Below are 13,163 nucleotides of genomic sequence, written 5' to 3'. Positions count from 1 at the left end.
ATCCAGTTGCTTTTGGATTACATCCAAGACAACAACATTGGCGACGTGTATCTGTTTCCATTGAAACTGACACCGAAACAAAAGACCAAAGCACTGATCCTCACCCATTGTGCCTATGACCTTGTTTCCTACAAGGCCTTCGAAGAGCTACAGCTACTCGAGTCACACACGGGTAAGGTGAAGCCACGGTCAATGTGGTACACCAAGTACTACAACGGCAAGGATCTACCACACATCCCATTTCGAGAAGACCTGCTACAGGTATTCGGAGACAGTGAGCACTTCAAGCCTATGCCGATTCAACATCGGCGAGAGATTCTGGAGATTGCCGAACGGTACAATTGGACGCAAGCCACCAAGACGGACAAGATCCGCTACGGGGTCGACCAATTGAAGAATCCGTACCTCAAAGACGTACTGCACAGCATGATTACCAGTAGGGTATAAGCAAAAAATACTCAGCTGATACATTGTCTGTATATCACACAACCACACCCATCTTAAACCGATAACGAGGAATGGCACCTATGTCCGATTTTCGTCCAACTCCACGCCCCAAGAACATGTTGGATAACCGCAAGCTGCATTTGGTTGCACTGAACCAAGAGCAGAAGCGCGCCTCCCTGCAGTGGGGTCTGATTGGCAACAATCCCCGCGTTACTGTCTACACCAATGTGGACGGCGACAAGGACAATGGCCGCATCACGGCCAAGATGGATACTCCGGCATTCTTTGCGTTCATGGAACTTCTGGAAGAAGCCATCAACTTTGTGCCCAGTGAAGGCAACAAGGAATACCGCCGCACCATCGAATGCCTGCGTCCCAACTTCCGTCCCGGTGGCGGTAAGCCTGACGGCATGGTGAACGACGCCGAGATTCATCTGGGCAAAGACAGCAATGGCTGTGTCTGGATGTCGGTCACTGGCTACAGCCGTCCCAAGATCAAGTTCGTGTTCGGTCAGAACGAATACCACAACTTCCTGCATGCCGACGGCAGCAAGTACAGCGCCGGTGAAGCTTCGGTGATCTTTGCCAAGGGTTACCTGAACCTCCTGCGCCCGGCCTTCGCCAATCTGCAACATCACCTCTGGGTTGAGCCTGAGCAAAAGCCGCGCAATGGCCAAGGTGGTGGCAACGGTGGTGGTGGTGGCTACAACCGCGGTGGTCAGGGCGGTGGTGGCGGCGGTGGTAATCGCCAAGCTCCTTCTAGCTTCGAAAGCGACGACGACGTACCGTTCTAAGCAGCACCAACATAGAGCCACTCCCACCATGCGGACTGGGAGTGGCTCTTGTGACCTTAGTTTAGTCAGGGAGGCAAAAATAGATTGGAGTCTACGTTTTTCAGCGTAGATAATTTCAATCACATATTACTAAGTTGTATTAGCAGCACAGGTAAACAAGAAAAGGAGAACAAGCGTGCGAATGTCTGTATCCCAAACACTGGGGCAAGGCGATATCCTCGTCGAGCATAATGGCGAGTTCATCACCTGGCAGAATCGCCTATTGGACAAGACGGGTCAGTCTCGCTTGACTGACGATCAGTTCGACGTTTATCAACAAATCAATCAATTCTGGGAACTCAGATCACCCGAGGTCCAGGATGAGATCTTCAAGATCTACAAGGAGATCCGGACAGTCTTTGACATGGAGTGGGTCACGGACGAACTGGATAAGAAACTCCGACCACTTATCAATAAGCTTTACCAGTATCACAAGGTCGAAGACCTGCGTCACTGGATGGACTTCAAGAGTGACTTGATCATTCCGTCGGACATTCGTGATGAGTTCCGGCGTGCTGGTGAAGAAGAAGTACTTGGCACCCCTGAGCGCACCTACCTCAAGGAAGACTACAAGCAACTAGTGGTTCTCTCCATTGCACTGCGTCCAATCATTCCGGTCTGGAGTGAGTACTTGGTTCGGACACAGCGTGAGGTCGGCACAGTCTGGAAGGAATACCAAGCATTCCAGCTACTGCATGGCACTTACCCCATGAGCATTCCAGCAATGGATCGCCTGCGGGTATTTGTACTCCACACCATCCCGGAAGAGAAGAGTCTGACACCTGCCATCTTGGGTGGTATCAGTTCTGAAGACTTCCCTACCTGGATTCTGGCGCTTGTTGTAGTCAGACGACTGGCGCTGGGTGATGTTCGGGGTGTGGATTCGAAGGCCATGCTGGTGGCTTCGATTTATCGCTACATTGAGTCTCGTGTTAAGAGCCACGAGAACAGCTTCCTGAAGAACGTGAAGGAAAAGTACCCAGAAGGCCAGGGTATGCAGGAAGAAGCCAACATTTCTCGCCTGGAGAGTCACAAGACCAGACAAGACATTGCGGCAGGTAGCATTGCAGTCATAGCGCACCAGGCCAAAGACGTACGAGCGCTGGCCGCGCGTGTACAACCCGATCTTGACATGCAGTTGCTGCAGCAGTCTCTGAATGCAGTCTCAAAGCTGAACCAGCATCGTGTATGGGATCATCAACTGACACTCATCCAGTGGGTACTGGGTGCAGTCATATCGCCTCGAGGGTTGCGATACCTGCATCTGGATGTCATGCTGGGGTGTGTAGCAGTCACTCAGGCCATCCTCTGGCACCGCGGTATGAATGACCTGGCTGCTCTCGTCAGTGCTGAGGCTATCCAGAATCATCCAGACAACGAAATCTACGGTATCGATAGTCGTAGTCGAATCTCCAAGGAGAACATGGAGGAACTCGACAGACTGTATCCGTTCATTCGCCGAGGAAACAAGAAGGCCGAGAAAGTAAAGAACACAGCAGTCACCGCTATCGATCTCTTGCAGGAGCAGTTCAGTAAGAACGATTGGCGTTTGACGCTACCAGACCAGTGGTTAGGTTGGTTTGCACGTAGCCCGGAAATAGTGAGCAACCGACGCTACGCCGTACCAGTGGATATCAAGAACAAGTTAGCACAGCTAGCTATCAGTGTCGCAAAAAGGAGCGTGTTATGAAAGAAGTGCGTGTCACACAACTACTGCTGGCCGAAACTGGCACTTACGATCAGCAGTTCACTCGTCCGTACGAGTGCCACGTCAGTGGTGATGTCCTGAACACCCTCGGTGAAGTCGTGGAGCGCAACAAGGGCGTGACTGCGGCGGCCATTGCGCCGTTTGCTAGTGAGATCGTCCATCCCTCCGCCAACATCCAGGGTCAGGTCAATGTAGTGAATGGCTGGAACAACCGCCGCATGCGGTTCCTGATGCGCGTCGAGACCGAAGACCGCATGGCTGGGATGACGACGGTTGAGCTGGTGGTTGGCTACACTGACCACGTGGGTGTGATTTACCATAGTTCGGCAATTGATCCGAACATGCACTTCTACGTGAACAGCGTGATCAACATCCGTACCATCCGTCACAACACGCCATCTGGCATGGTCATGCGGGCTCAGGTAGCCGAGTCCTCGCAGCTGCTGTACGACCCGAATTGGTCCACGATCTACGCCGGCAATGCCAGCTATCGCCTGCGCCCTACCGACGTGGTCGCAGCTATCCAGCGCACGCATCTGGACTACAACGAAGACTTCCTGGACGGCCGCACCATTGTCACCAATGCCCCCGAGAAGTCCCGTCGTACCAATAACGTGTCGTCCAACTACGTGGCCAACATCCTGACCACGTACGCACAGCAGCGCCATAACGACTCGGAACTTGGTGGTGCTCCGGTTGACATCTACACCAACACCCGCGGTGCGTTGACCGAGAACTCCGTTTCCCGCGATGCGTTCCTGAACGCAATGTCCAACGTACTCGGCATGGGTGTCCCTCCAACCAGCTTCACATATGGTCACCTGCTGCGGCTCGATCCGACGGTGGATCAGCGTGCTGCCATTGTCCAGCCTGGTACTGCGCAAATGGTTGGTGGTGTTCCTGAGACCCACACAGCAGGCACTGCACAGCACTGGGGTGGTTCTGATCGCACCACCGTGATTGCGGCCACTCTGGCGCATTCAGTGCCGGCAGTCATGATGGAGTGCGCCATTACTGGTGCTGCTTTCTTTGTGACTAACCGCACGATTGACGGCAGCATCGTGCTGACTTACCAGATGGTGCATTCGTTCAATGAAGGTGAACGGGTCGAGCTGTCCGAGCGGCTTCGTAACCGTCTGTGCAATGAAGTGTTCCGTGACATCAGTGTTGACAACCAGCGTGACTTTGCTATCCAGGTGTTCTGTGACTTGGTTGGTGAATCCCGCTTCGAGATCTCGATCTGTGGCGAGCCGGCGGTACCGTACGTCGTTCCCACGTTCTGTGACTCGTTGTTTGCACCGGTGCTGACCAACAACGACCAAGGCGCAGTGAAGTTGGCCAGTAACTTCGAGACCATGTTCGACGAGCTGTTCAATAACAGCCCAGCGAACTTCCCGTCCGTTACGCCGATGTTCCACAGCAACCTCTAATCCCCACTAAAGACACCCTTGGGAAACTGAGAGTGTAGGAGAAAATGAAAATGAAGCTACTGGATCTCTACAAGTCGCTGCTCAATGCGGCAGACCTTGTGGTAACCGAGGATGGCTGTGTCAGCATCAAGAAGGGCGAGAAGACCACGCCACTGACCATCAAGGGTCGTCGTCTCGTTCTGCCGACCAAGGAACATCTGAACAACCCCAACAAGGAAACCAAGGTGATGTTCCATCCCTTGGACGAAAGCCTGCTGCGTGGTGAATCGGAAGTCCTGGAACGCTATCGTGCCGCGATCAACCATCGCCTGAACGTCAGCTTCGGTGCCATCTTCCTGCAGCTGCTGCGCATCGGTACTTCGCCGGCCATGCATGAAGCGCTGAACCCGAATCAGTCCGAATTCTTGAATCGTGTCAAGAGTGCTGACGCCAAGACGGTGAACGCGCTCAAGAAGATCCTGGAAGACGTCACTGCATCCGAACTCAGCAAGCTCTTCGTGCACATCTACATGAAGAAGCCGGGTGAACACAAGGGTAAGGTCTACCATCGTCTGGGTGTGGTTAGCTTCCCCTTCTATCAGGACCTCAAAGCCCTGAAGAAGGATGAGCAGTTCCATGGCCAAACGCTGCGTGTCAAGGATCGTGACGCCATGATCGGTCTTCTGGAATACATGTTCCCGAATATCGACGTCATTGGCGAATACAACGCCGGTACCGATAACAAGGTTGCGCCATGGCTCGACGCCCTGATGCAGTCTGTCATCAATATCGGTGGCCCGATCAATGGCCTGGTGGAGCTGTTCAAGGATCACTTCAGTGAAGGCGTGGCTATCCCGGACGATTGGGTGGAAAGCTTCAAGAACCTCGATCAGTACAAGAGCGAGATCTGGATGATTCCGAGCCAAGCCGGCAATGAAGGTGCACCACTGGAGAATAGCCGCGAGGCTAAGATGGCTAAGGCTGCAGCTCCTGCTGCCTCCCCTGCTCCTACTCCAGCCCCGGCTGCGCCAGCTAATCCGAACAGCCCGTTCAATACCAACTTCCGCAGCGGTGCACCCGCTCCAGTGCCGTCGCCATTCCAAATGGCACCAGCACCCATGGCACCCATGCCGGTGTATCAACAACCGGCCTATCAGCCGCCGCCCCTGCACACCAGTGACGGTAAGCTGAACATGGATGCCTTCCTCCGCACCAATGGGATGGCCCCTGCAGCACCCATGCCGATGATGAATCAGTATCAGGCACGTGCAACTGTATCTCAACCGATGCAGATGCCATACCAGCAGCCCATGATGGGGTATCAACAACCCATGATGGGAATGCCGTACCCTAGCAGTCTGTAAGCCGTCATAGACCCACAGAGAGGACAGTTCCTCTCTGTGGGCTTGTGACCTTATCTTGTTTTTTTACCTAACCACGGCATGATCTGTAGGTTATCTGACCTTGTTGGTCGAGCTGTAATTACTACGCATTCTTTCCATCTCAGCTTCTGAGGGCACCAAAATGCTCTGCAGACCAGCCCTCAATTGATTTGGCGCCGTGAAGCCATTCAGCCTCAATACCACCCAGTGCAAGTGATACGGAATACTGAGCCGACTCAGCAGCATGTAGAAGTCGTATTCGTACTTGTAGGCTTCGTTGTTGGGAAGCTCCACAATCCGTGTCTCTGGATGGGTTCTCAGGTAGCTCATGTGGTCTTCAATGACCGCACGGAAACCCTCTGAGTAATAGATGTCATTACCCAATCCCGCCATCTGGTTGTCAACTAGCATGATTCTTCCTTAGATAATTTCAATCACATATTACTTCTTTGTAGTTAAGAAGCTATGCCTGTCATGGAATAACGATAATAAGCATTAAATTACAGAAACAAGAGCAGTAAGTAAACAAGGAGCCAGTATGGAAAAGAACATACCGAACCAACTCCGGCGAGAGTTCCTAGGTGTGAATGGCCTGAATCCGTTTAAGGGGGCTAACTCAGCCAGCCGTGAACAGATGTTCTCCAGCCACATCGGACAATGTCTGGTCGTGAAGGGTTCGACTGAGCGATATATCCAAACGGGTATGGAGCGAGAGTACGGCAAGTACACCTTCAACATTAAGATGCCGCATGATGGGGAGATCATACGCATCATTGATCTATATCGCCGAGGTATTGATCGCGATTCTATCGCCGTCAATCCAGTCACGATTGTGATCTACGAACGCAGCGATACCAAAGAAGTCGGTATGCTTGAACTCAAGCGCTACTTCTCGCAGCACACTCACTTTGGTTTTGAGTACAAGACCAAGGACGGCTACCAGAAGCTTCGCCCCGGCGCTGAGATCAAGGCCGGTACTGTTTTCATGGAGTCACCCTCCATTACGGACAGTGGTGGTTACAAGTACGGCGTAGAACTCAATACTGCCTATATGACGCACCATGCTACCAGCGAAGACGGCATTATGATTAGCCGTGATAAGCTACATCTCTTCGGCTTCAAGTCGTACGAGACACGCGTGGTTGAGTTTGGTAGTAAGCGCATACCGCTGAACATGTACGGCAATGACCAGTACCATAAGTCGTTTCCGGACATAGGTGAGTACGTACGTGAAGACGGTGTCTTGATGGCGCTCCGTGAACACGATGACTTACTATCGGTTGTCGAGCAAAGCCCAGCAGCGTTGCGTGAGATCGATGAAACTTTCGACCGTGTGACGTATGTGCCTGCTAACCGTCGTGGTCGCGTGTGTGACATCCGTGTCTTGCATGATCCCACAAGCCCGGTCACCGGTACACCATCAGGCATGGAGACGCAGATCGTCAAGTACGACAATGCGCGTCGTGAGTTCTACCAAGCCATCTACGATGAGTATCGTCGTCTGCAGCGCGAGCGGGGTAGTGCTCTGGTTCTGATGCCTAAGTTCCATCGACTGGTCGTCGAAGCTATTTCGGTAGTGGGTAAGAACAGTCAAGCACCCAATGAGCCTGTCCGTAAGTTGTACCGCAAGAACCCACTGGACCAATGGCGAATCGAGTTCACTATCGAGTACGACATCGTGCCGGTAGATGGCTTCAAGCTAACTGACACTGTCGGTGGTAAGGGTGTTATCTGTGCCGTAGCTGAGCCTGAAGACATGCCTGTGGATGCAGCAGGTAATCGTGCCGACATCGTCATGGACCCGAACTCCACGATTAGCCGGATGAACTTGGGTCGCTTCTATGAGCAGTATCTCAATGCTTGTTCACGCGACATCATTCAGCGGACCATTACCAAGCACAATCTGGTAAAGGGTCCTGGACTCATCCATCAGTTGGAAGAAATAAAGGCCACTAATCCGACAGCCTTCAATGAGACATGGCAGTACCTCATGAACTACTATCGGATCGTGTCACCGCGGATGTATAGCTGGTTCGTGACTGGCAAGTACCCGCAGTCCGACTGCTACCATCTGGCCTACTGCATCAACAACTTCATCTACATCTACTACCCGCCTGACAATGAACCGATGTATCAGCAGATGATCGCTGAGCTGAAGAAGGACTACCGTCCAGTCATTGGTCCGGTGACTTATCGTGGTACGAGCGGTGAAGTAGTAACCACTCACGACAACGTCCTGATCGGTAGCGTGTACTTCATCCTACTGGAGAAGATCGCCGACGACTGGGCTGCTGTCTCTTCTGGTAAGCTGCAGCACTTCGGTGTGCTGTCTCAGGTGAGCAGTAGTGATAAGTACTCTACACCAGCCCGCATGCAGCCAGTGCGGGTATTGGGTGAGGCCGAGGTACGTATCTTCGTGTCGTATGTCGGTGCAGATGTCACAGCTGAGCTTCTGGATCGCAGTAACAACCCATTTGCTCATGAGCAGGTAGTGCAGAGCATTCTGAATGCCGAGCAACCTACCAACATCATGCGGGCTGTAGATCGACGCGTGGTGCCTTATGGTGGATCTAAGCCCCATCAGCTGGTCAATCACATCGCAGCATGCGGTGGCTGGAAGTTTGTCAACCTGCCTGACTCCAGCAATGATGCGCCACGCTATCGTGCTTTGGCAGATGACACACCTAGTGAGAAACCTGTGAAGGCAGTTGAATCGGTTTCGGATGAGGATGAGGAATCCGATATCGAGGAATCTGAATAAGCTTGATGTACGGAGCGAGGAGTGGTTCCCTCGCTCCGGTAGTCTTAAAGGAGACCGGAGAGAATGAGAAGATTCAGGGCACGCTCACTACTGGAGTACACCACAGAACAACTGTGGCATATGTTGGATGGCGAGTTCATCCTCGTATTCGACGACGGTAAGGAACTCCATACCGAATGGCGCGGTACCATCTATTCTAGCTACGGCTGGGATTTCCATCGGGCCTATCCTTTTACACCGCTGTTGATTGAGCATCATGTCCAGTCTATCCTGGGTGGTAAGCGACTCAGTGCCGGTACCCACTTGGAACTACTGGGACGCTGCTGCTGGGGGGCGCATGATGCATACGTGAAACGCGGTGATGTAGTGGACATCGATCCGCTAGCTAAGCAGATCTACGTGGCCACCAACACCATGTACAACGACCTCAACAATAAAGTGGAGGATTGTGTCACTTCCATGAATATTGAGGACTTCATGGAAGTACTGGAGCATCCTGAAGTAGTCGAGGCTAAGTTACACATGAGGCCCACTCAGGACTCTATCGATCACGTGCACGGTGTGTTGACGGATGTCTTGCTTAATCGTCCAGAGATGCAGTACAATCGACTGGCGCAAGTGTTGCGTTCCAATCTGGCCTCACATGGTCAAGTCATGCAATGCCTGGGACCTCGGGGCTACGTGACTGACACGGATTCGACTCTGTTCCGTCATCCAGTTATGTCGGGCTATGCGGAAGGCTTGCGCTTACTGCATGATAGCTTCATCGAGTCTCGCTCCGCAGCCAAGTCTTCTGAGTTTGCTAAGGCACCACTACAGGCTGCCGAGTATTTCTCACGTCGGCTACAGCTGATGATCCAGACAGTGCAGAACCTGCATCCAGGTGACTGCCAGACAACGAAGTACACAGTCTGGCGCGTGCGCGGTCGTGAGTACGATAATGACACTGGTGAATTGCTGACTAATGGCGACCTACAGCGCCTGGTAGGTAAGTACTACCTGGACGAGGAAACCAACACACTGAAGGCTATCCAGAAACAGGATAAGCATCTGGTAGGGAAAACGCTCAAGATCAGGACCACGATTCATTGTGCCCATCCTGATCCTTACGGCGTTTGCTCCGTCTGCTTCGGTGAGTTGTCGGCCACTGTGCCTGCCAAGACCAACATCGGCAATATGTGCGCCACTAACATGGCGCAGCAGACGTCCCAGTCTGTGTTGTCCGTGAAGCACTTGGACGGTCGTAGTGTGGTGGATTGGATTGCGCTGGATTCCTTCGAGCGTAACTTCTTCAAGATCCACAACGACGGTAGCTCCTACCTCTTCGCTGACTCGGCCCGTAAACGCAATCCGAAGTTGATTATCTTTGCAGACGATGCGAAGAACATCACCGACATCGAAATGGTGGAAAGCGTCCGAGATCTGAACATCACTCGTGTGACCGAGATGGAATGCGTTGGCATCTGTCTGGATGGTGATACTGAAGAAGACAAGTTGATGACTGAGCTGAACGTCAATGTGTCTCGTCGGTTGGCTAGCCTGACTCATGCTGCGCTTGACCACATCAAGAAGAACGGCTACACGGTAGATGAGAAGGGGAATTACTGGATCGACATGAATGGCTACAATTGGGACGAGCCGGTCATGACGCTACCGCTGAAGCACTTCAACATGAGTGATCACTCGAAAGAGATTGCAGCTATGCTGGAATCGAACTCGACGCAGATCAAACACCGTGACAAGAACGTGTCGCCAGATGCCTTCTTGGTCGAGCTGTGTGACCTGGTAAACAGCAAGCTAGACGTGCCTGTCGCTATTCTGGATGTCATCCTGAAGGGCATCATGATCGTCTCAGCTGAGAATGACGACTATCGTCTGCCTAAGCCATGGACCACTGCCGGTATCGGTGTGCTGGAGAAGACGATGAATAATCGTAGTCTCGGTGCAGCAATGGCCTACGAGAACCACCTCGAGATCATTCAGTCGCCAGCCAGCTATCTGAAGACCACACGTGTGTCGCACCCGATGGATACCATCCTGATGCCGTCCATGCTCAATGCGCGGTATCATGTCCCACCGACAACGCGGGTGAGAAAGCTACCTGTTTAGTAAGTCTGAGGCCAGGGTGGGTGCTTAACCCACCCTGGTTCCACTAACACCATGGACTTTTATGGCCGAGATTAGTATCGATGTTTATTCACACAACGTCGTAGCAAAGCCATCGACAGCACAGGCACGTGGTGTCTTGACTGAGTTTTCGCGACGATTAATCTTGTACGGAATTGAGAAGCGAGGGAATAGGTTTGTGCGTGTGCCTTCTAAGGTATTCGCTGCAGCCAGAAACGATCGCTCGGAGTTCCGGTTTCACATCAACCACTTCAAAGACCTTCAGGAATTCTTGCAGGTCCACATGTACACCGGTGATAAGGTTGAAATCAAACATCAGCCTATTCCTGAGTATGATGAAGTGGAGATCAAGATCAAAGAAGGCTGGACTGATCGCCCTCACCAGCCGCCGCTGATTGAGTATGCTAGCACGAAGAATGAGTTCCCTTCTAAGCTAGTGCTGCTGCAAACCGGCAAAGGTAAGTCCTACGTGACAATGCGGGTGATCGAGAACATCCGCTGTAGAGCTGTCTACATCATCCGCCCGATGTATATCGACAAGTGGTTGGTGGACTTCTACAAGACGTATGACATTGAGCCTGAGAACATCATGGTCATTCAAGGCGGTAAGGATCTGCAAAAGCTGATCCAACTTGCTTTGATGCCTGGTGGGCTCGACGGCAACAAGATCATTGTCATCAGCAACACCACGTACCGGAACTACATCAAGCTCTATGAGAAATTCGGTGATGACATTTCCGAGCTAGGCTACGGATGCCCACCCCAGAAGTTATTTGAGACCCTACGTGCTGGTTCTCGGGTGATTGATGAGGTGCACCAGGATTTCCATTTGAACTTCAAGGCAGACCTCTACACGAACGTCTCCCACTCGCTTTCGCTCTCTGCTACTTTCCGTTCGGATGATGACTTCATTAACCGGATGTATGAAATTGCATACCCTCCAGCTCAGCGTTGTCAGACGCCTGCTTATGAGAAGTACGCCAAGGGCAGAGCCATCTTCTACAATTTGTACGATCCTTCCAAGGTCCGCTGCCTCGACTGGGGGAGCAACCGGTACTCGCACATCTTGTTTGAACAGAGCCTCATGCGCAATCCCGTGATGCTCAAGAACTATTTCGGTCTAGTCAAAGACGTGATCCACGATACCTACATCAAGAACTACGTGAAGGGTAATAAGCTGCTAGTGTTTGCGGCTTCCGTGGACATGTGTACCAAGATGACCGAATACCTGGCCAAAGAGTTCCCTCAATATAGCGTCAAACGTTATGTCGATGATGATCCTTACGAGGATCTGCTGGAACCAGATATTCGCTGCGCTACGATGATCAAGGCGGGCACAGCTGTGGACATTGATAAGCTCCACACCACCATCATGACGACGGCCATTAATAGTCGTCAATCCAATGAGCAGGGTCTCGGTCGTTTGCGTGAAATGAAAGACGGCCAGACTCCGATCTTCTGTTGGTTTGTGTGTGAGGACATTCCGAAGCAAGTGGAATACCACACCAAGAAGAAGGAACTCATGGAAAACAAGTTGACCAGTATCAAAGATGTCTTCTACGGTAAACGCGTCTAACAGACGGCATAAGTCCCTAGCCAATTGGCTAGGGACGCTATGTCGCTTATTTTCTTTGGTCTATTTCCACTGCTCGTACACTTCTACAGGGATTTGAACGTCCTTAAAGACACGATCAATCACAGACCTTACCATGTCCCATGGAAGTCTTCCTTTGCCCGCACCGATGGCTGGAAAGGCAAGGGAACTAATACCGCTGGTGTGGATACCCATGCGGAGTTTGATCAGGTTATCTTCAATGAAGAAGATGTCCGAATCTTCCATGTAGTGGCGCTTGGTAGGAAAACAAATTAGCTGCTTATCATCTTCAGTCGGAATAGGGTAGACGTAAAAGCCATCCTTGATGATCCGCTTAGTACGACAAGCAGCTTTATACCCCGATTCCACGTCAGGATAGCGAAGCTTGAATGCCAGTGCCAGTCCATTACCCATCACGCCGACACAATTCACAGGAACGATCAGGGATTGCATCTCGGACTTAAAGATGTCACCACCTTCGATATACTTAATCATTTCCTGTCCATCTCATTGCGTAGTTTCGTGATGATGTCACTGGTTGTATTCTCAGTGACTGCCTTGTACTTCAGGGCTAGTTCCAGCATGTCGGTGACGACTTGGCGAGGTTGATTAATGAACTCGATGAACGAGATCTTAAACACATCGCCGACTTTGGCAATCAAGAACTCCTCCATGCGAATCTTCAACGCATTATTGACTGCGTATAAATCTTCGGCATAGTGTTGGCGTAGCTCAGCACAGGAGTTGGGATCTGTCGGTGCATCGTGATTAAAGATCCCATAGTCCGTCTCGTAGCGGTGAAGTAACCAAAGCTGCGCATCAGTAGCAACCAGATTCTTGTTGATACTAAGGGCGTTGTTCCAGACATCGCTGAATACAACGCCCTCCGTAAACGTATCTGA

General features: G+C 51.8%; 1 protein-coding gene across 1 annotated transcript; it reads right to left on the bottom strand.

Annotated features, from left to right (window-relative positions):
- Window positions 1-12,303: 12,303 nt before the first annotated feature.
- On the bottom strand, window positions 12,304-12,675 carry LOC308391471 (DNA ADP-ribosyl glycohydrolase-like; the record flags this gene model as incomplete). The annotated part of the gene is made up of 1 exon (XM_080908037.1): window positions 12,304-12,675. The coding sequence occupies one exon, from the start codon at window positions 12,673-12,675 to the stop codon at window positions 12,304-12,306; it is 372 nt and encodes a 123-aa protein (XP_080764163.1).
- Between the last annotated feature and the right edge of the window lie 488 nt (window positions 12,676-13,163).

The sequence above is a fragment of the Rhamphochromis sp. 'chilingali' genome, assembly GCF_963969265.1.
Source record: "Rhamphochromis sp. 'chilingali' genome assembly, contig: SCAFFOLD_80, whole genome shotgun sequence".
Classification (NCBI taxonomy): domain Eukaryota; kingdom Metazoa; phylum Chordata; class Actinopteri; order Cichliformes; family Cichlidae; genus Rhamphochromis; species Rhamphochromis sp. 'chilingali'.
Note: the sequence above shows the minus strand (reverse complement) of the source record. Positions and strands in the feature narration are given on the sequence as shown.